This window comes from Crocodylus siamensis, chromosome 3 (assembly GCF_052110815.1).
Source record: "Crocodylus siamensis isolate JL-2025a chromosome 3, ASM5211081v1, whole genome shotgun sequence".
In the NCBI taxonomy this organism is placed as follows: Eukaryota; Metazoa; Chordata; order Crocodylia; family Crocodylidae; genus Crocodylus; species Crocodylus siamensis.
Genome location: NC_143397.1, coordinates 223,988,190 through 224,008,136, shown reverse-complemented (window position 1 = coordinate 224,008,136; position 19,947 = coordinate 223,988,190). Strand labels below are relative to the sequence as shown.

At 42.6% G+C, this 19,947-nt stretch overlaps 1 protein-coding gene across 10 annotated transcripts in view; it reads left to right on the top strand.

Annotated features, from left to right (window-relative positions):
- UBR5 (ubiquitin protein ligase E3 component n-recognin 5) overlaps positions 1 to 19,947 on the top strand; it is a 143,829-nt gene that overhangs the window by 73,514 nt on the left and 50,368 nt on the right. For all 10 annotated transcript variants that reach the window (XM_090040461.1, XM_090040458.1, XM_090040457.1 and 7 more), the window contains 7 exons: positions 3,869 to 3,978; positions 7,299 to 7,411; positions 14,653 to 14,796; positions 14,896 to 15,007; positions 15,187 to 15,341; positions 17,710 to 17,907; positions 19,452 to 19,662. In XM_090040461.1, coding sequence (XP_089896587.1) covers positions 3,869 to 3,978; positions 7,299 to 7,411; positions 14,653 to 14,796; positions 14,896 to 15,007; positions 15,187 to 15,341; positions 17,710 to 17,907; positions 19,452 to 19,662 — 1,043 coding nt within the window. The remainder of the gene's footprint in view (positions 1 to 3,868; positions 3,979 to 7,298; positions 7,412 to 14,652; positions 14,797 to 14,895; positions 15,008 to 15,186; positions 15,342 to 17,709; positions 17,908 to 19,451; positions 19,663 to 19,947) is intronic.

Genomic DNA, 19,947 nt, shown 5'->3' with positions numbered 1-19,947 from the left:
GCACAGCAGCATCTGCCTGACCCTTCCCCTGCCCTACCTCCCCTCGCCACTTGCTGCTCAAGCAGGGATCCTCCCCTCCCATCTCCCACAGAACAGACCCTAGGTATGTGCTGTGTTAGCTGTTCAGAGGTATATGTGTCTCCAGTTTCACTGTGACCAGACAAAGGCAAACACTATAGTGTCTGCTTCTGCCTTTTTGAAGGTAATCAACAGGTCAGCTGACAGTGTCCCTCTGTTCCTTCCTTGGAAAAAGCTGTTTAAGAAGAGCTTGAACTAATGAGAGGGGCTTTTGTTTTCTTGATGGGCTGCTAAACGCTGTGTTACTGGTTCTCTGCTGGCTTTTGCCTGTCAGATTTGCTGCTGACAGTATAAAGAAACAGGGAGAGGGAGATTGAAAAGCTCAGTATCCTCAAGAGATATATGCAGTGCACACCCCCTTTGCCTCAGAGTGCAAGCTGAGAGCTGGGTTCTGGCAGCAAGTGGGGAAAAGTCTGGGACTGGAGGAGGGGTGAGGATTTAAACCTCTCCTGAATCAGTGTGTCCTGCCAGGGCCTGGCCGGGCCCCCCCTTCCCCCGCCCAGCTCAGCCAGCACTGTAGAAGGGAAGGGAGGGCTGCTCTACCCCCCCCCAGCTTCTAGTTTGAGTCACTGCGGGCATGTGCCTGTACTTCAGTCCAGAGGGAATGTTTGTGTACTTGCAAATTGGTTTAACCTAGGCAGGTGAAAGTAACCTGCAAAGATTGAATCAATTCAGGCTCTGGCTTTTTGAATGTCTGTCCCTAGCCCCTGGTGGAAATTACCTGGCAAATAAGTAGTAGGTAAAATGGATTATTTTAGAGGTAATAAATGGGTGACATTGAGTTATTGAATTAAATTGATGGTACATAAAATGGATAAGACTCAAAGGCTCTCCAGGTAACCAAATTTAAAGGAGGAGCTACCAACTGTAGAGATTTAGATTAGTCAGGCAGATGGGCTAAAAACTTTAGTATTAAAATTGACTATTGAAAAAACCCTGAAAATATTGTAAACAGGCTTTCATAGGGCAGATTTGGAGATTCCAGTCTTCTCTGGTACACTGTGTGAACTATCCCACTGACCTATGCAAAAGGAATAGGTGTTAACATCCATGCAGTTGTAGTTGAGCTTTCCTCTAGACAAGCCCTATCAAAGTTGGTTGTGGACTATGATTAGGTAGACATCCTTAATGATATAGCAAAGAGTACCGCTTATAGTCTGTGCCCATTTTTAGATAAAATTTGTCTCAATTCCTGGAGAGGAAACGGTAACCCACTTATATTGGTCATTAGACAGTTGTCACACTTCCTCTTCCTTGTTCACTTTGTCAGATGTTTTTAGTGACATGGTATTTGCTTCTGGTACCATACGATTTTTTTAGACTATGCATACCTATGAAGCTGTGCTGTGGCACAGCCTCAGTGCATTTTACAGTAAAATTTTGTATGTGCTAAATTATGAGAAATTGATTTCCTCTTGGTTCCTGCTGGGATTTTTTGAGGAAAGTTGGCATCTAATAGGTAATTGAGTTAAGTTCTGTTAATAAGCCAAGCTTCCGGTTTGGCTAAACAACTTCCTAAAGTAAATTTTTAAAAAGGGCAGTGAATTTGCAGCACTGTTTTTCTTCTTAAAGTATGTACTTTTCATATGACACATTAATCTCTTTCTTCATGATGGTCAGATTTAGTGATAACCATGGATCCTGGTTTTCTCTATTTTAAAAAATCCTAAATTCTCTGATGAACCTCCCTTCCCCCTCATCTATGTTTTTCTGCAATTTTTAAAGTGAAGTACCACTGCATATACATATATTAACTGAACACAGTGTTTTATTGATAAGTTTTTTAAAACAATTTGGAAGCCTACCAGTCTCTCAATCATTATAATGAAATAAATTGTAAATGCCTGCATATTTTGGCATTTGATTCTGTTTTTATTATTGTGAAAAATCAGAGCTTCCCCTGTCTCTTTCACTGACCCAGGATGTGGGTGCAGCTGTGGCTCTCTTTCCTTGATATATCGGTGCCCTGTCACAGCGCCCCCAGCTCTGCAGGTGCCCCTCACTCCTGCCTGGCTGCCCCCCTGCCTTCAGGTCCCTGGTGTGGGGGTGTAGGCACAGGTGTTGCATCCTGGTTGGGGCTGGGGGGGGAGAGGAGGCATGTGCCCCACCCAAATTTCTGCACCCACAACAGGGTGTGGGGCTGCAGCCAGGCTGGACCAGCTCTGGGCAGGAGCTACCTCAACAGCCCAGCAGGTAGGATTCAGCATGGGAAAATTGTCAATATATTTAAGAATATAGTTAATTTAATTTCTCATATAAGAATGACATTGGGGTGGACTGAAATTGCAGCATATCTGCTTATACATTTAACAGATTGATGTATAGTAGGTTTCTGTAACATTGGCTATTCTATAGCAAAGTTATAACACAATTTGAGAGAGAAATGCCCATTTATAACCCTGTTTTGAGAGGCTGTATTGCTGACCTGAGTGTGTTAAATACATCAATTTATAAACCCTGAAAAATCTCGTACATGTCACCATATGTATAGCTACAGTTTCTATTTCACTGTTGGCTGAATATCATGCAGTTAGATTTATTATGTGGATGGTGCAGTAAATGCAGTTCTCTGTATGCCAGATCAAAGATTAGTAATAAGTATTTTTTTACTAAAGCATGCATAGTAGCTACTCTTGCATCTTGTTAATAATTTTACATTATTACACAACAGATAGAGGGAGTAGGAAAACAGTACAAAACAGGCGATTCCAATTACAATAAGCATCTTGTTGCTAAAATTTTATATTCAGACTAAAATAAAGAGAGGAAAAATTAAAATGGCCAAATGTTGCCTGAGTATGTGAGGGGGTGGTGAAATCTTCAATGTTTATTCAATCTGAATTAAATTTACTTTTAAATCCTGTATTGCGAGTATGCCATAGAAGTCCAGAACTATGAAAGTTTAAGCAGTAGAATTAACTGGTTGAAACTGCTATGCCTACTCCATCATTTTGTAGTGATAGTAAAACTATGCTTGGAAGACTTTTTAAAAAAAAATCTTAATAAGCTGGGAATTTCTCCATTTATGGAACTGATTCATTTGAAAGATCTGTTACATAGCTTTTCCATAGAGAGGGTTGCAGCCATTGTCTGTTATCTGAGTTGCAGATCCTTTTGTAAAATGAATTGCACCACCAGCCTCATAAATGCATATTTGGGGATGTGTTAAAAATTCTGAAATGTGATATTCATGCTCTTCACTGAGAAGTTGCTCAACCAGATCTTAAGTAGAAAACATAGTATTATTTGGATATTAGAGCAGTGGTTCTCAACCTCATTAGAGTCGAGGAACTCATCTGAAAATGCCAGGTCTTGGTTTTTATGATTTTTTTTTATTTTTGACACCAGAAAAATAATGTAGCAATTATTCTTCTTTGAAATATCAGACTTTATATCATGAATTGTGTATGTGTTTGCACCTGTAACAGTTCCAATGTTCCACAGCACCCTTAAAAAGGGATCTCATGGTTACCTTGGCTGAGAATCACTTCATGAGTTATCTGGCTGAGAATCACTGCATGAGTTATCTGGTAGTTACGGTTATGGGATGGGTTGAAAAATAAAAGCATAGTGTTGTAATGGTTAAGACTTCTGCTGTTCTACTCTAGGAATCCTTTCTCTAAAGTGTTTGCAGAATAATTGTTTTTTTCAGTTGTGGCATAAATTACAAAATAAGATGTGCCACTTCTAATTTGGTAAAGCAAGTCCAAGGATGCTGTTTAGCTAAACCAATAGGTGTTACATTTTACTGTTTCTTTTTCATAAACATAATTGCATTTTTAAATCTTAGGCCGGAAAGCAAACAGGAGCCAGTGAAAACTGAAATGGGCCCACCACCGTCCCCAGCGTCTACTTGTAGTGATGCATCCTCAATTGCAAGCAGTGCATCAATGCCATATAGTAAGTTACAGAGACTACACAGTTGTTTAAAAATAATTGAATGTTAGATACTGCAGCTACATAAGATGTGTATCCAATATGTGGAAGTGTTATATCTTTCTAGTATTGAAAGTGTTCTTCACAAGTCCATTAAAAACAATAAATGGTGGAAGTAGATGGATGTCTCTTATGAGTAATAATTACAGAAGTCTTGGAAAATTATAACTTTCTGACGAGATTAAATGAATTCTACCTCTTCCATATGAGCTGTGCAGTTTTCTTAACAAATTACAATAATCTTTAATCTGCTAATGGCAAGAGCTGAGCATTTCCAGTGTTAAATGGAAGCTTGGTTCTGGGTATCGCAGTAAATTGTAGCCCCAGTGGATGTTTTAGGTTGATAGAACAAGATGCGTCATGAGCAGGTCTAAGGAGGTCATCCCTCCCCCTCTATGCGGCACTGGTCAGGCTGCAGCTGGAGTACTGCGTCCAGTTCTGGGCACCGCACTTCAGGAGGGATGTGGACAGCATTGAGAAAGTCCAAAGGAGGGCCACTTGCATGATCAGGGGGGCAGCAGGGCAGGCCCTGTGAGGAGAGGCTACAGGACCTGAACCTGTTTAGCCTCCACAAGAGAAGGCTGAGAGGGGATCTGATGGCTGTCTAGAAACTTATCGGGGGGACCAGTGGGGAATGGGAGAGTCTCTGTTCCCCTGAGCACTACTGAGAGTAACTAGGAATAACAGCCACAAGTTGAATGAGAGTAGGTTCAGGCTAGACATCAGGAGGCACTACTTCACAGTCAGGGCAGCTAGGATCTGGAACTAACTTCCAAGGGAAGTGGTGCTCACTCCTACCCTGGGGGACTTTAAAAGGAGGCTGGATAATCACCTAGCTGGAGTCATTTGACCCTGGAATTCTTTCCTGCCCATAGACCCCCTAGCAGGGGGTCGGACTTGATGATCTGCTCAGGTCGCTTCTGACCCTATCAACTATGAAACCATGATAATTAATGTCTTTTTCACAAGATAAGCATTTTGATAGGAATCCTAGAGTTTAAAGCTATGTTGGCATTTTCATTTATAAATTTGGATTCATGGTTAACACATTTTAAAATAATTTAGCTTGATTCTAGCCTTGAGGTGATTTGTATTTTAAAAAAACTGGCTAAACTCCATTCAGCCACTTCTGATTTATGCAGGAGTGTAGAAACATACTTTATGTCAAAATTAACAGAATTGTATGTATTTTGCACATATAGCTGAACTTGAACATGGGCAAACTTCCAGTTAGATTAGCATTTTACTGAGAAACTTCTCCCATGGATATGTGAATGTACACATGTGAATGTATGCAGGTCTAACCATTTAAAAGTTCAGTACTGCGTGTGTATTGGAGAGCTGTTTTTGTGGCCTATGTCAACAGTTAGTAGATGTTTAAGACTTACTGTACTGGATTAAAACTCGGGGGTGGAGATGGAGGTGCCAGTTTTTGCCTGATCAGGTCACAGAAAGCAGCTTGTAGTTGTGACTGAACACAAATACACAACTGGAGACAGCTTCAGAAATGGCCGATCCGGTCAAAATTTGAACCTTCATTGCATGAAGGGTCAGATGAAGACATTTCAAAACAGAATGTCTTCTGTAACTTGTGTTTTTTGCTGCCTCCCAGCCTCGAGCTGTTTTCAGAATGGGAGGTGTGGGGAAAGGGAACAGAGGGAATTTGTTTTTTTGGAGGCAAGTTGGCCCTTGCGGGGTCCCGTCCCCATTCTGATCTCACAGGCCCCGGACCTGAAGGTGGGGGTAGCAAGCAGCTTGACGCGGAGCCACTGCTCCATCCCACTCTGTGGGGGGCCCCCCCAAAGCATGGGGCTCGGGGTGGTCACCCCGATTTGCTGCCGTCTGCCCCCCCTGACAGCCCTGGGCATCCTGTTCAGCCTTTGTTTGCTCCCCTCCTCCACCAGTTAGAGAAATTCTTACTCTGATACTAAAACTATAAATTAGCCTCATTTTTGGCTCCAATGCTTAAATTTGTACATGTACCTACAATTTGAGAACCATTAATTCATATTAACTTGACCATATTAAAGGCCTTTTTCTCTTAATAATGTAGCTAACCACCTGTTTTTAAAAATAAAGATTTCTATGATAATCTTGTTGCTCTTCCAGGAACACTTTACAAGCCCAGGTACAAAATCAGTTTTCCATCTTTGCCATGGTAACATTGTCACCTATCAAAAATATTATTTATCCCAGGCTAGTGAGGAATTTCTTGCAGGGCTGTCATAAAATGGACTACATTTTTAACATAACTGAATGAAAGATCTTGTACTAAAGTCAGAGTTTTAATTACTTTAGCACAATTATATTAATATTACAAGAACAATTTTTTGTACATTAATACTTAGTGTAATGTATGTATTAAACACACGTGGCTAAGTAAGTTGTTGCTTTAATAGATATTTTTCTCTTTAGTCTTTCATAAAGCTCATGTTTATCTAGTTTTGTTGATCATAGAACAGATTTACTAGTTGGTATTTTTAATACCACACCCATCAAGTATAATTGCTGGATAATATTAGTCAACTCTGAATTTAGGTAGTTTTAAAATTACATGGAGTGAACTTTATTTGATATTTAATTTTAGTATTTAGACACATTTACAGAGGCACATAGGGAGGGCACCAGGGGGAGGGGGGAGGGCATGTGCCCCTGGATCTGCATGGGGTGGGGCAGGCTGCCAGTAAGAGCCCTGCACAGCCCTGGCTGTGCAGGGCTCTTCTTGGCAGGGGCTGGGCTTGGAGTGGGTGCCAGTAGTGCTGGGAGGATGGTGCATCCACCCCAAATTTCACTGCCGCTCCACTCAGTGTTGCTGTCTTCAGCTGCTGGGGCTGCTGGCTCAACGCCCTGCCTTCACTTGCGCTGGGAAGAGCTGAGGCTGCAGCTGGCGGTGGCAGCGCTGGGAGCAGAGCAGGGGTGAAATTTAAGGTGGATGCAGTATCCTCCCAGTGCCACTGGCGCCTACTCCGAGCCCAGCCAGTGCTGAGAAGAGCTTCAGGTGCAGCCTGCCCCGCCCTTCTAGGGTGCAAGCAGTGGCAGGAGCTGCCCTCCCACCCCCCAACGAGCCATGGCTCTGGCTCTGTCTCCCCCTCACCCACCTGGGCAGTGCCTGCCCCTGCCCCCTACCTCACTGCCGGGGGGGGTGTTGATCTCCCCTCCCCTTCCACCACACTGGACTTAACAGGTGGAGGCAGCTGTGTCAGAAATCAGATTGGTATCTGCCGATATGCCTCTTTAATTAATTTCAAGCCTTAATTTTCTTGGTACATGCGCCTTTGTTTCAGAACGAAGACGGTCTACTCCTGCTCCAAAAGAAGAGGAGAAAGTGAACGAAGAACAATGGTCTCTTAGGGAAGTTGTGTTTGTAGAAGATGTTAAGAATGTTCCTGTTGGCAAGGTTTGTTTCGTTTTCATTTTTAACCTTTCCTAGATGAGCTGAATTGTGTCCAACTGGAGTTTTTTTTAGTTGTTCCTTCTTGATATAACTGTTAAATAAAAAATAAACCTTGAATCTGAAGGAAATTTTGTGGGGGGACTTGTGTCATGCTTAACAGGAAAGATGCAAAGACTTAGCATTGCTCAAAGTCTTGCAGTGTAAAGAAATGATACTGTCATAGTCAATCCAGTAAAATCATGGTGGACCAGAAACAGCATTTTGTTTTTAAACTAAGGCCTGAACATTTGCTTAGGCAACTCTGTTGCTGAAATGAGATATTGAAAATTAAATTAAAATCAAAATGACAAGCTTCTGAGTCAACTATATGTTTGCTGGTGAATGGTAATAATTTTATGTAATGTTTTAGTAAATAGCTGTTGTCAGCATCAGGGCATTTCATTCTTTAAATAAAGAAACCAGGTCCCAGAGCTCCTGTCTGGTAGACTTTGAGATGGGATCAAGAACTCCAAGAGGAGGAACATTCTTTGTTCTCTACTCCACTTTGCCTCCTTCACTGCTTTGGTTCTGGCTTTATGAAACTGGTCGGGATGGACAAGTCAGCTGGGCAGGACTTTCAAGCTTACAGGGGAAGTAGCACAATTTCCAATAAACTACAGGGAATTGGGCTACTTCCCACTCTATTTAAGGAAAAAAAAACAACTTGTGCCTGCTAGGGAAGGACCCTGTTACCATAGATTCATAGATGCTAGGGTTGGAAGGGACCTCAGCACACAGAGTTCGACCCCCTGCTATGGCAGGAAAGAGTGCTGGGGTCACATGACCCCGGCCAGATGCCTATCCAGCCTTCTCTTAAAGACCCCAAGGTAGGGGAGAGTACCACCTCCCTTGGAAGCCCATTCCAAATTTCGGCCACTCTTACCATGAAGAAGTTTTTCCTGATATCTAGCCTAAATCTGCTCTCTGTCAGTTTGCGACCATTGTTCCTTGTTATCCCAAGAGGTGGCCTGGTGAACAGAGCATCTGCAATCCCTTGCTGCATCCCCATAATGAATTTGTAGGCAGCCACAAGATCACCTCTCAACCATGTCTTGCGGAGGCTGTGGAGAGATCCAGGTCCCTCAGTCTCTCATAGTTTCATAGTAGCTAGAGTCGGAAGGGACCTAGGTAGATCATCTAGTCCGACCCCCTGCCTTGGCAGGAAAGAGCACCGGGGTCAGATGACCCCGGCAAGGTGCTCATCTAACTTCCTTTTAAAAATCCCTAGGCTAGGAGCCTGCACCACTTCCCCTGGAAGCCGGTTCCAGGCCCTAGCCACCCTGACTGTGAAGTAGCGCCTCCTAATATCTAATCTAAACCTACCCTCCGCCAGCTTGTGACCGTTATTCCTGGTCACTCCTGGCAGCGCACGGGGGAACAGGGACTCCCCCAATACCTGCTGATCCCCCCTGACCAGTTTGTAGCAGGCCACAAGGTCCCCCCTTAACCTTCTCTTGTGGAGGCTAAACAGGTTCAGGTCCCGTAGCCTCTCCTCATAAGGCTTGCCCTGCTGACCCCTGATCATACGAGTGGCCCTCCTCTGGACTCTTTCCATATCGTCCACGTCCCTCTTGAAGTGTGGCACCCAGAACTGGATGCAGTACTCCAGCTGCGGCCTGACCAGTGCCGCATACAGTGCCTCGTAGGGCTTGTCCTGTAAGCCCCTAACCATACGAGTAGCCCTCCTCTGGACCCTCTCCAGTTTATCAACATCCTTCTTGAAGTATGGCACCCAAAACTGGACTCAGTACTCCAACTGTGGTGTGGCCAGTGCCACATAGAGGGGAAGTATCACCTCCTTGGATCTATTTGTCGTGCAACTGCTGATGCATGATAAAGTGCGGTTAGCTTTGATGTTGTCACGCTGACGACTCGTTCATCTTGGAGTCCACTATGACTTCAAGATCCCTTTCTTCTTCTTTGCTGCTGAGAGGGTCACTTCCCAGCCAGTAGGTACGCTGGATATTTTTGTGCCCTAGGTGCAGCACTCTGCATTTGTCCTTGTTGTACTGCAGCCTATTGTGTACTGCCCGTTTTCTAACCTGTCCAGGTCTGCCTGCAATCTTTCCCTACCCTCCGGAGTGTGCACTTCACCCCACAATTTAGTATCATCTGCAAACTTGGACAGAGTACACTTCATGCCCACATCCAAGTTACTGATGAAGATATTGAAGAGTACCGGTCTAAGGACCGAACCCTGTGGGACCCCACTACCCACATCCTTCCAGGTCAATATCCACCCATCTACTACCACTTTCTGGGTGTGACTGCTAAGCCAATTTGCTGCTCACTGGACGGTGTGAACATCTGTGTCACAGACTCTTAATTTATTTATGGGAATGGGATGAGATACCAGTTGGAGTTGACTAGGTTTTGGGTATTCACTTGTCTAATACATCTCAAAATCTGGAGACCTGGGAAGTTGGACCCTCCAAGCATCTTTGAAGGAGGAGGATTCAGTGATGAATTTTCACTGTCTTGTCTGCTGCAGAGGAATTTGAGCAGTTTAGAAGGCAACTGTCAATCCTTTGGTTCATGATGTATACATAAGAGGTCTAGTCAGTGCCTGATGAATGTGTTTGTGGCTGACAGGCCCAATTCGAGAGTGACACAGCTTGTTACAAGTTTTACAGATCTATATGTTGTCTGAGTTGGAGTTCATGCTGCTTTTTTTTTTTTCTTGCTTTGCTTCTATCCCCTGGATCAAAGCTGCTTCATGTTGTGCTGTACCCAGTGCCAGTTGTTCCCTCCAGATTAGATAGGATTCTGTGCACTTCTCCCAGGTTTCTACATTGATGTTGAATGACTTCATATAATTTTTGCCCACATTGTGGGCATAGAGGGCAACCCTGCTTTCTAGAGCCACTTTAAACAGCTCTTAAAACCGTTGCAGGGTGCCATTACAGAGTGTCATTACAATCTAGTGAATAGGAAACTGGGCTGCGAGTTGAGAGACGGGTTCTGTTTCTCTCTTTGCACTGACCTACTGTAGCTCTAGGCAAGCCACTTAATCTCTTTTTCATCTTGCTGTCTTTTCTCTTTATATTGTAATGATCAGAACAGGTGCAGTCTCACTGTTTCTGTGATGGTGCTTCAGTTTTGGAGGACACCAGATGTTATTGCACAGGAATCAGAAATGAGGTTTTATTGCATTTTTACAGACATTTTATTGTGTGCATAATTGGACTAGTATAGCCATCTTGTTTTGTCTCAAGTTTTTGAAATGTAAATGTCCACTAGTTGCTATTAGGAAGGGCCCATCTGTCAGGACTACTAGGAGAAAATTTTTGCCAAAAAGTTTTATACCTAAATTGGTCTAAAAAACTATTGGGTGGCATAATAACATGAAGGGTACTTCTAAAAGTAAAACTATAAATAGAATATTTAAAAAAATAAAGGAAAGAACCTTTTGATCACTTAATGCAGGTTTTGGCAACCTACAGCCTGCAGAACTATTGCTTCAGTGGCATTTAGTGACAAGGAGCCTGATATACCGAGGAACTAGTGAGAGAGCGGATTGGAATAGCAGACTTTCACTGTTGTTTTGCTGATTTCAAAAGACCAAGGGCAATAACATTTTTCTCATTTCCTTTAAGAGACCTGTTTACTAATATTAGTCTCTGAGTTTTCTGCTTTGGCTCTTGGAACCAGCTGTTAGATAAAGAGTAGGAAACTTGGGTTGGAGTTGTCTTATGTTCTTTGGCAACTGCAGTTACTTTTGGTCTGAGTTTTTCCATTAGCACAGTCCAAAGCCTCCCCAAATAGCTTCAGTCCACCAGACTTCACTTGGATTGGGTGAGATATTTCTATAGTCTTGGTTTCTAAAACAAAAGTTTCTTCTGGCTTTGTTTTGGGTGAAGACACAAATTAGATTGACTGTGACAAAGCTTGGTCTGCAGGTTGGATTATATTATTTCTGTAGGTGCAATAAATTTTTAGCTTTGCTTGGATTTTGGAGTATTTGCTTAGATAACCGCCTTAAAAAGTACTCTCACTTAACTTGGTCTGCAAAAGGAACATGGCAGATATGCACCTCATAGACTAACTACCTATGTCTGCCTGTAGTGCACAGAATGAAAATTCAGCCTTTTTCATAGTCTTAATTTGTTGTTCTAGGTGTCTTAATTTATTGTTCCTTTATGCTTGATTTTTTTCGTACATATCTACTAGGAGGGTGAAGGGTAAATCCTTATGTTGAGTGATTTGTGCAATAATGATCTGGGCTGAGCTGTCTACTGGTGAGTAGGTTAGAAGGTAAAAAATGCACTTTGGCTTTCGTTAACCTTACTAAGGCCTTTGACACTGTCAGTTGTGAAGCCCCGTGGAAAGAACTGATCACATTTAATTACTCTGAAAAATACATCAAGGTCTGGAAGCTTCTCAAAGACTGGATGACTGAGACATTCTTTGTAGCAGATCAGAGAAATTCATTTATCATCCAAACTGGGGTCAAGCAAGGATGTCATCACCCCAATTCTGTTCTCCCTTTTTTTTTAATGTCATCCTGGTCTTCATTAACGACTGTCTCCTTTCTGGAATTGCCATTGAATACTGAACAGACGAGGGCTCATCAACATGGACATTTTCATTCAGACCAAAGTATTCAAAACAACCATCCTTGATCTTCAATATGCTGATGACTATGCCATCCTTGTGCACACTGAGGAAAACCTCCAGACTACACTGTACTTCCAGACTGCAGAAGCCTACTGAACTTAGAGTCTCTCTCAATATTGAGAAGACTAAAGTCCTCTATCAACCTGCTCCAGGCCACAGATGTGATCCCACTCCTCAAATTACCATTTAAGGAAAGACTCTGGAGGCCTTTGAGCACTTCTCTTTGCTGTCTACATCTCAGAGATGGTAAGAGATCATCTCCGATCTGGTGCACAAGTGCCTCTGGAAAATTGTTTCAACGTGTTTTTATTGATCTCAATCTCTGGAAAGAAGGCTATAAGCAAGAGATCCTAGTTTTCTCTGTTTAAAACATCAAAATTCTCTGATAAAAATTCAAACTTCTGATTTAAAAAAAACCCTAATCTTTTTTTTCTATGATTAAAATGAAACACCACTAATATGTGTGTGGGTAGGTAGGTATCAGTTGAACGAAATGTTTTATTGATATATTTACAAATTTTAAAGCAATTTGGAAGTCTACTAGTGCCTCAGTCATAATAAAATAAATGTTTTGGTGTTTGATTTGGTTTTTTTTTATCGTGGAAAATCAGGGCTGCCAGCCTGTAACCATGTGGCCCTGCTGGTATTCCTCACTTGTGACCTGCTGCCCCCCAGGCCCCAGCCCTCCAGTGTTATGGGGCAGAGGGGTTGTGGACATAGGCAATGGGTTGGGGGGGTATATGGGGACATGTGCCCCCCAACCACCTCAGATTTCTGCATCCACAGTGGGGCATGGGGCTGCAGCCTGGCTGGACCACCACTGGATAGGAGCCCAGCAGGCAGGACCCATTATGGGAGGGAGCTCTGTACTGCCATAGCTGCCAAGGTAAAGGTACCCTCTGCTCACATGGCAGCAGCAGGGAGAGACAACTCTGTCACCACTGGAAGCTCAGCACCAGCCACACCACCATAGTGGCCAAGGTGAGGTAGTGTGGAGTTGTGCCCCCCACCCCCTTGCTGCTGCCAGGCAGGCAGGGGGCACTTCACCTTGGCAGCCATAGTGGTGGAATGCTTGTGGCTATGACAGCACCAAGCTTCCCTGCTCCACTTCACCGTCCTGTACCAGGTCCCACTTCCTGGGCTGTGGAGGTGGCTCCTGCTAAGTGCTAGTCTGGCCAGGCTTCAGCCCTGTGTCCCACTATAGGCACAGAAATCTGGGGACACATGACCTCCCTTCCTGAATTACTAGCAGGTGTTTCATAGAGTGCAAAGCATTCTGGGAATCAGTTTTACAGAGCAGTAGTGGAGCTTGCTCTTGCTTGGGGGGTAGCAGAGGGGGGGTTGGACTGACTATTTTTTGCTGCTGAATTTAGGGTTTTTTTCCCCTTCTGGACATGGGCTTCAGCAGCAAAAAAAAACCAGGTTGAAAGTCCCTGAGCAGCAGCAAACTTCACTGACACTCTAAAGAGCAACATTCCCCTAACAATTTGCACTCCATGGGACTGCCCAGCTCCTTGCAATCTCTAAATCCTGAACCTGTAATCAAGAACCTACGAGAGACGGGGAGGGGAGTGTGTAAGACAGTTGCTCCAGGCTGACTTTTCCTGTGCTGTGCCTCTACCTTACATTGATCACTTTTCTTCTCTGTGAAGGCAAATCCATGGTCACACCCTTGGGACTTTCTGTATATGAGGATCAACACATCCAGAGATACCTGATTCATCATTAGGGGCTCACTCTTACTTTTTGATGTATAACAGCCAATATTGAGCTGTCAATCGCAAAGCTACCTTGGTGATTGTATTTCAGAAGCTTACCTCTCACCCTTTTTCTGTCTCTCAAATGCCTTATTGAGCTTGTATCTTTCCCAGCTTTCCTAAATAAGTTCTAAATGACCAGTTTCTTTTCATGCACATTTTTTTTTATTTTGACACAGGATATTAAAAATAGCTTTATTTAAAGGACCCTGCACTTACTTCTATTTGTGTTTTGACTTACGGAGTGAGTGAAAAGCAATCTACTTTTTTAAAATAGTGACTTAAGCATACAGATTTGCTTTAGGAAAATATGCTGCTCTATTTTATTGTTGAGAGCTTGCCACTGCTTTTTCCTAGAGCACTGAGCAAGCCTTGAAGTAGGGCTGGAAGGGACCACAAAAGGCCATCTTTCTCTAACCCCTTGCTCAATACAAGATTATCCTCATCTCATCCAAGACAAATTTATCTAACCTGTATTTAAATCTCCTGCACTTAATAAGCAGGAGCCTCAGTTTTAAGAGTAATAATTTCAAACCTTTATGCTGTGGTTAATCGAATTGAATCAAAAAGACTTCTGAGTTTCCTCTCAAAACATTATTGACTTCTCTTTTACCATGAAGAACACAACACCAGCAGATTCTCTCTGTGCCTGAAGAAGGGTGTTTGTCCCTGAAAGCTTGCAAAGAAAAATTTTCCCAACTATTTAGTTGGTTTAATACAAGATTGACCTTTGCCCCCAAAACCTCATCTGCCTGTGGCTTTAGACCAACATGGCTACGACTGACAAGTTCTCAGAACTTTGCATTAATAGTCAGTGCTTTCTGCTTACAGGTGCTAAAAGTGGATGGTGCATATGTTGCTGTGAAATTCCCAGGCACATCCAGCAGTACAAACTGTCAGAGCACTTCGGGTTCAGATCCCGATCCTTCTTCTCTTCTCCAGGATTGTAGACTGCTCCGAATAGATGAGCTCCAGGTATGTTGTGTGGAGCAGAAGGGGAGGGAAACCCAGACTCAAATGTTAGTATGTTTTCTTTGCACTATGTGTTTATTGACATCTAACCTATGTTTTTAGGTAGTAAAGACTGGTGGAACTCCAAAAGTTCCTGATTGTTTCCAAAGGACTCCTAAAAAGCTGTGTATTCCTGAAAAAACAGAAATCCTAGCAGTGAATGTAGATTCAAAAGGTAAGTCACTTTCAAAATATTCCTCATTTTCTCTTTAAAAGCATTTTTCTCTCTTTGCAGAATGCATTTAAAAAAAGTGTAATTGTCCACACTAACTGCATTAGAGGTGCAGTAGTTTGGACTTGTTTAAAGTATGCTTGCACCACAAGCTTTAATATTTTCTTTATTTGTCGCTGAAGGAGTTCATGCTGTCCTCAAGACTGGGAACTGGGTCCGCTATTGCATATTTGACCTCGCTACAGGAAAAGCTGAGCAGGAAAATAATTTCCCCACCAGCAGCATTGCTTTCCTGGGTCAGAATGAGAGAAGTGTTGCCATTTTTACTGCTGGACAGGTTTGTATGTATGTTTGTATGTTTTCAGTAATTTAACTTTTTGCATTGTTGTCCTTTCAGGGCTAATACTGCATATCTCTTTAAGGTTTGCTAGAGCTGGATTTTTAAATGGGAGAGTAGGGAATTTTTGAAGATTGCATTGCTAGTTTCACCCTGGACTACTTTGAGTTTAGGGTAGAACTTGCAAAGTTTTCATTTTAGAGGAAACGGTAACTGTTTCAGTGAAAGCTTCAGTGTTCAGTTTTCTTTTGGAGGAAAATAGATTTTTATCTAACCCCATCAGCCTATCCGGGATCCCAGCTTCTGGAGCACATGGGAGCCTTGAAGGGCTCTGGAGGCTGAGAACACATTTTGTGTAATAACTTTCTGATGTATACCTTATTTTATCACTCCGTTAATTGGATTGAACATGTAACCAGGTCGCTACTTAAAACATGATTAACCAGTTAATCGCATCATAAGTGTAACATCTGTCAGGGCCCTTAGTGTTAGGAGTTAAAGACAGTCTATCCATTCTTTCTCAGTGCTGTTTATTATTTAAAGCTAAATAATATAGCAATTTCACATTTTTTTCTGTGGATTTTGCACTGTTTATGATTTGGTGACACCTAGAGGTGCACTGATACATCGGTCCATATTGTATCAGCACAGATAAAAGGAAAATTGACATTAATTGGCAATCAGCTTTTTCTGGCTGATATAGCCTATAATGTCACCAATAAATGTTGTGAGCATGCATGCACACAGCCAGCCTGGCAGCTTAGAGAGCAGAGTCTGTCTGGGGAGGAGCAAAGGGGCAGATCGAGGCCCCCCACAGTAAGGGAGGGAGTGGGGCAGGCAGGCATTGCCCAGCCGGGCTGAGGTGGAGCAGAGAACAGAGCTGCGAGCAGCTCATACAGGGGTGTTTGTGGGGGTGGCTCCCACCACTGCGTGCACTTCCGGGGGAGGCATTGAGGGCACGTGCCCCTGGATCTGTGTGCACAGCAAGGGTAGGATGCTTCTGCAGCGTGGGGCAGAGCCAGAGTCTTCCGGGTGGAGGGGTGGGCCTGGGCTCTGCTTGGGGTATGTGGCGGTGGCAGTACTGGGGGAGCTATGGGGAATTTTGGGGTGGCTTTAGCCTACCCTGCAGCCCTCCCTCCCATCAGCGCTGCCTGCCCCAGCACAGCCCCAACTCTGCCTCCCCACTGTGAAGAGCCCAGTGCTGTTCTAGGTTGCAGCAGCAGCTTGCTCTTGCCCTGCATGCAGATCTGGGGGGTATGTGCTCCCCATGTGTGCAGCAGAAGGAGCCACTTCCTCCCTGGATGAGCCGCTTGCGGCTGTCCCCTGCCCTGCTGCCCCTCCCCCCCCCACCTGGGCAGCACTTACTGGTGATCCAGCCTCCCTCCCTCACCATGGGGTTCTCCATTTGCCCCCCCTGTGCAGACATACTAGCTGGATGCTGCTCTCCAAGATGCAGGGCTGCATATTGGCAGTTGAATTGGTATCAGCTGATATGGCTTGTTAATAATTGGCCATCAATATTGGCCCAGAATTTTTTTCATCAGTGCACCCCTGGTGATGTCTTGTCTGTAGTATAAAGATAAATTAATATTGAGTCTTGCAGCACATCAGAGTTTAGAATAAGATAGCAGAAATATAATTTTCAGTTATCTCTTTTAGACTCACTGTCTGCTTTACTAAAGATACACAATGGGACCTAAAGATGCATGCATTGGCAGAAGTTCTGAAAATGTGGAGATTTGACGTTTGTCAATTCAAGTTTGTTTTCTATGGGTTTTTTTGTTGGGTTTTCTCACGAAGGTGTAGTGGTATTAGGTCCAGATGTCCTATTAAGATCTAGGCAGACAAGGTTCTTCGGGTAAAACTTTCCTATCCGGGAAAAGCATGCACCAACTGCAGATGTTTCCTCAGCCTGATGAAGGGTATTTATACCAGAAAACTTGGAAAGATTTTTTTCCAATTATTTGAGTTGGTCTAATAAAAGATACTAGTTTTACCTGAAGAAACTTGTCTGCCTATGTCCTTAAACCAACACGGATACAGCCTATACCCCTGCTAAGATCTATGCATGTTTTATTTCAACAAGGATTTTTTACTATATCTATATCAATATCAGTATAGATGCTTGGCATGTTCCAGGCATTCAAGAAGAGGGGATGGGGGCAGATGTCCTCTAGAAAATCTATGGTTATAAAGCTAAAAGATAGGGGTGAAGAATAACACATGGTTTCAGATTTTGAGGTTTCGTCTTGGCAGCTTGGTAGAAATAGGCCTTTAGGAGGGAAAGCATATTACATGATGCCTGAAATACATACTTTACAAAATGTGTTTTTAAAATTTAAGTGGGGTTTTTTCATTTTTTTTGTAGGAGTCTCCTATTATTCTTCGAGATGGAAATGGTACCATCTATCCAATGGCAAAAGATTGCATGGGTGGAATAAGAGATCCTGATTGGCTGGACCTTCCACCTATCAGTAGTCTTGGAATGGGTGTTCATTCTTTAACAAATCTTCCTGCTAACTCTACCATCAAAAAGAAAGCTGCTATTATAATTATGGCTGTTGAGGTAATATACTGTTTTGTATTTGCTTCATTACTAAGTGGCATTTTTGGGACCTTTTTAAAATGTTTAAAGTTTAAAGTAGTTTGGGATTTAGCTCTTAAACTCTGGCTATTTTAAAGAAATACATAAACTGCCAACATTTTTACAAATGTGAAAAGTGTAAACAAATATATTTGGTAAATCAGAAGACTCTTTGCCTTTGAAAATGCCTCTAGCCTATGCTTTTTAAATTTAAATGGCTCACAATTCAAGATGATTAGGGATTAGTACCAAAGTCAAAATAGTGTTTGTAGGTTGTATGCTAAGGGAATGATGCATACTAGTAGCCTTTTACTACCTGAAGGGTGGTTGCAAATAGGATGGAGCTAGACTGTTCTCAGCGGTGGCAGAGGACAGAACAAAGAGAAATGGACTCAAATTGCAGCAATGGAGCTTTTGGCTAGATATTAGGAAAAAAACCTTTCTTACAAGGAGAGTGGTGAAGCACTGGAACAGGTTACCTAGAATGGTGGAATTTCTATTCGTGGAGGTTTTTAAGGCCTAGTTCGACAAGTGCTGGCCAGAATGATCAACTTGGGAATGTTTCTGCTTTGAGCAGGGGGTTGAACTAGATGAGGTCCCTTCTATCCTGAATTTTCTGTGTAGGTGGATAGGTGTGGCAAATGTAAATATTGTATTCATTCATGCATTCAGTGTATATGCTTCACTTTTCTTTTGTATTGGGAACATATTTACTTTCTTAAGACAGCATAGCTTTAACGCTTACTGTAAATGCACTACAGTTTGCCTATAATTTAGAGTAGGACAGGAACTGATAAGGGAGAAATTGTAAAAATAATTTCTTATAAATCTCTAACTTTTAAAATCCTTGAAGCAGGGACTTATACCTGTGTCACTCTAAATAATACTTTATACTTTGGCAATGTGCAGTGCTTGCAATGCCAGATAGCTTGTTACATCCTCTTAAATTGTTAGCTTCATAAAGTTAATGTAGAACCTAAATTTGTATGTATTTGCTGTATTTTCCATGCTGTCACCAGGAGGTTTTACAACTAGCCTGGGATTGGATCTCAATTGGAAATTGTAGAGGAGCCAAAGGTCTTTTAGATATAGGGTGAGACTTACAGGCAGCTTCAACCTCCCCTGTCCCCTAGCTGTTGAGAGAGCTCTGTAAAAGTCAATAAATATCTTGCTCTGTCCTTGAATCCTCCTTTTTTGCTGTTATGTAAAATCATGAGATAAAGATGATATCTCTTGGCCATTGCAGTAGTTAACTATGATGCCAAGTATCAAACTCTTGTGGGTTTGATAGATGTGTGATTTTTATTTCAGCATGCCCTTCTTGAATTTTCTTTTATTATTTAGTTAAAATAGATAAATGAGCTCATAACATAAGGCAGTTCTGGTATGTTTGCCCTTGGCATTTCCTGTGTTAGTTATTAATGAACCATTTAGAGTTTTTAACTGCAGTTTCATTTCTGCAATTGCTTGTGTCTGGTATTTTTGTGTCATTTTATTAACACCTGTCTGTATTTTCCTGAGCACAGAAACAAACCCTAATGCAGCATATTCTCCGATGTGACTATGAGGCCTGCAGGCAATACCTGATGAATCTTGAGCAAGCGGTTGTCTTGGATCAGAATCCGCAAATGCTGCAGACATTCCTCAGCCACAGATGTGATGGAAATCGTAACATTCTGCATGCCTGTGTATCTGTGTGCTTCCCAACAAGTAACAAAGAGACTAAAGAGGAAGAGGGTGAGCTCAACAAACAGTATCATGAGAATCATTTTGAGAAATCCTTTTCATGCAGTGTCAAAAGTACTGAGAATACAGATCAAATTCTTGGAACATAGGTGCCTAATCTGCGCCTAAAATTAAGTGGCCTTTACTTATCAGTGGGGCTGAGTAGATGCACTTTCCTTTAGTATCATATAGATGTTTGTGGGAGCTTAGTTTTCATTAATTGTCCAAATACTGTTTTTAGATGCCAAACTTCAGTTACATAACGACATTTTTTTTTTACAAAGGAAAGGAAGTGCA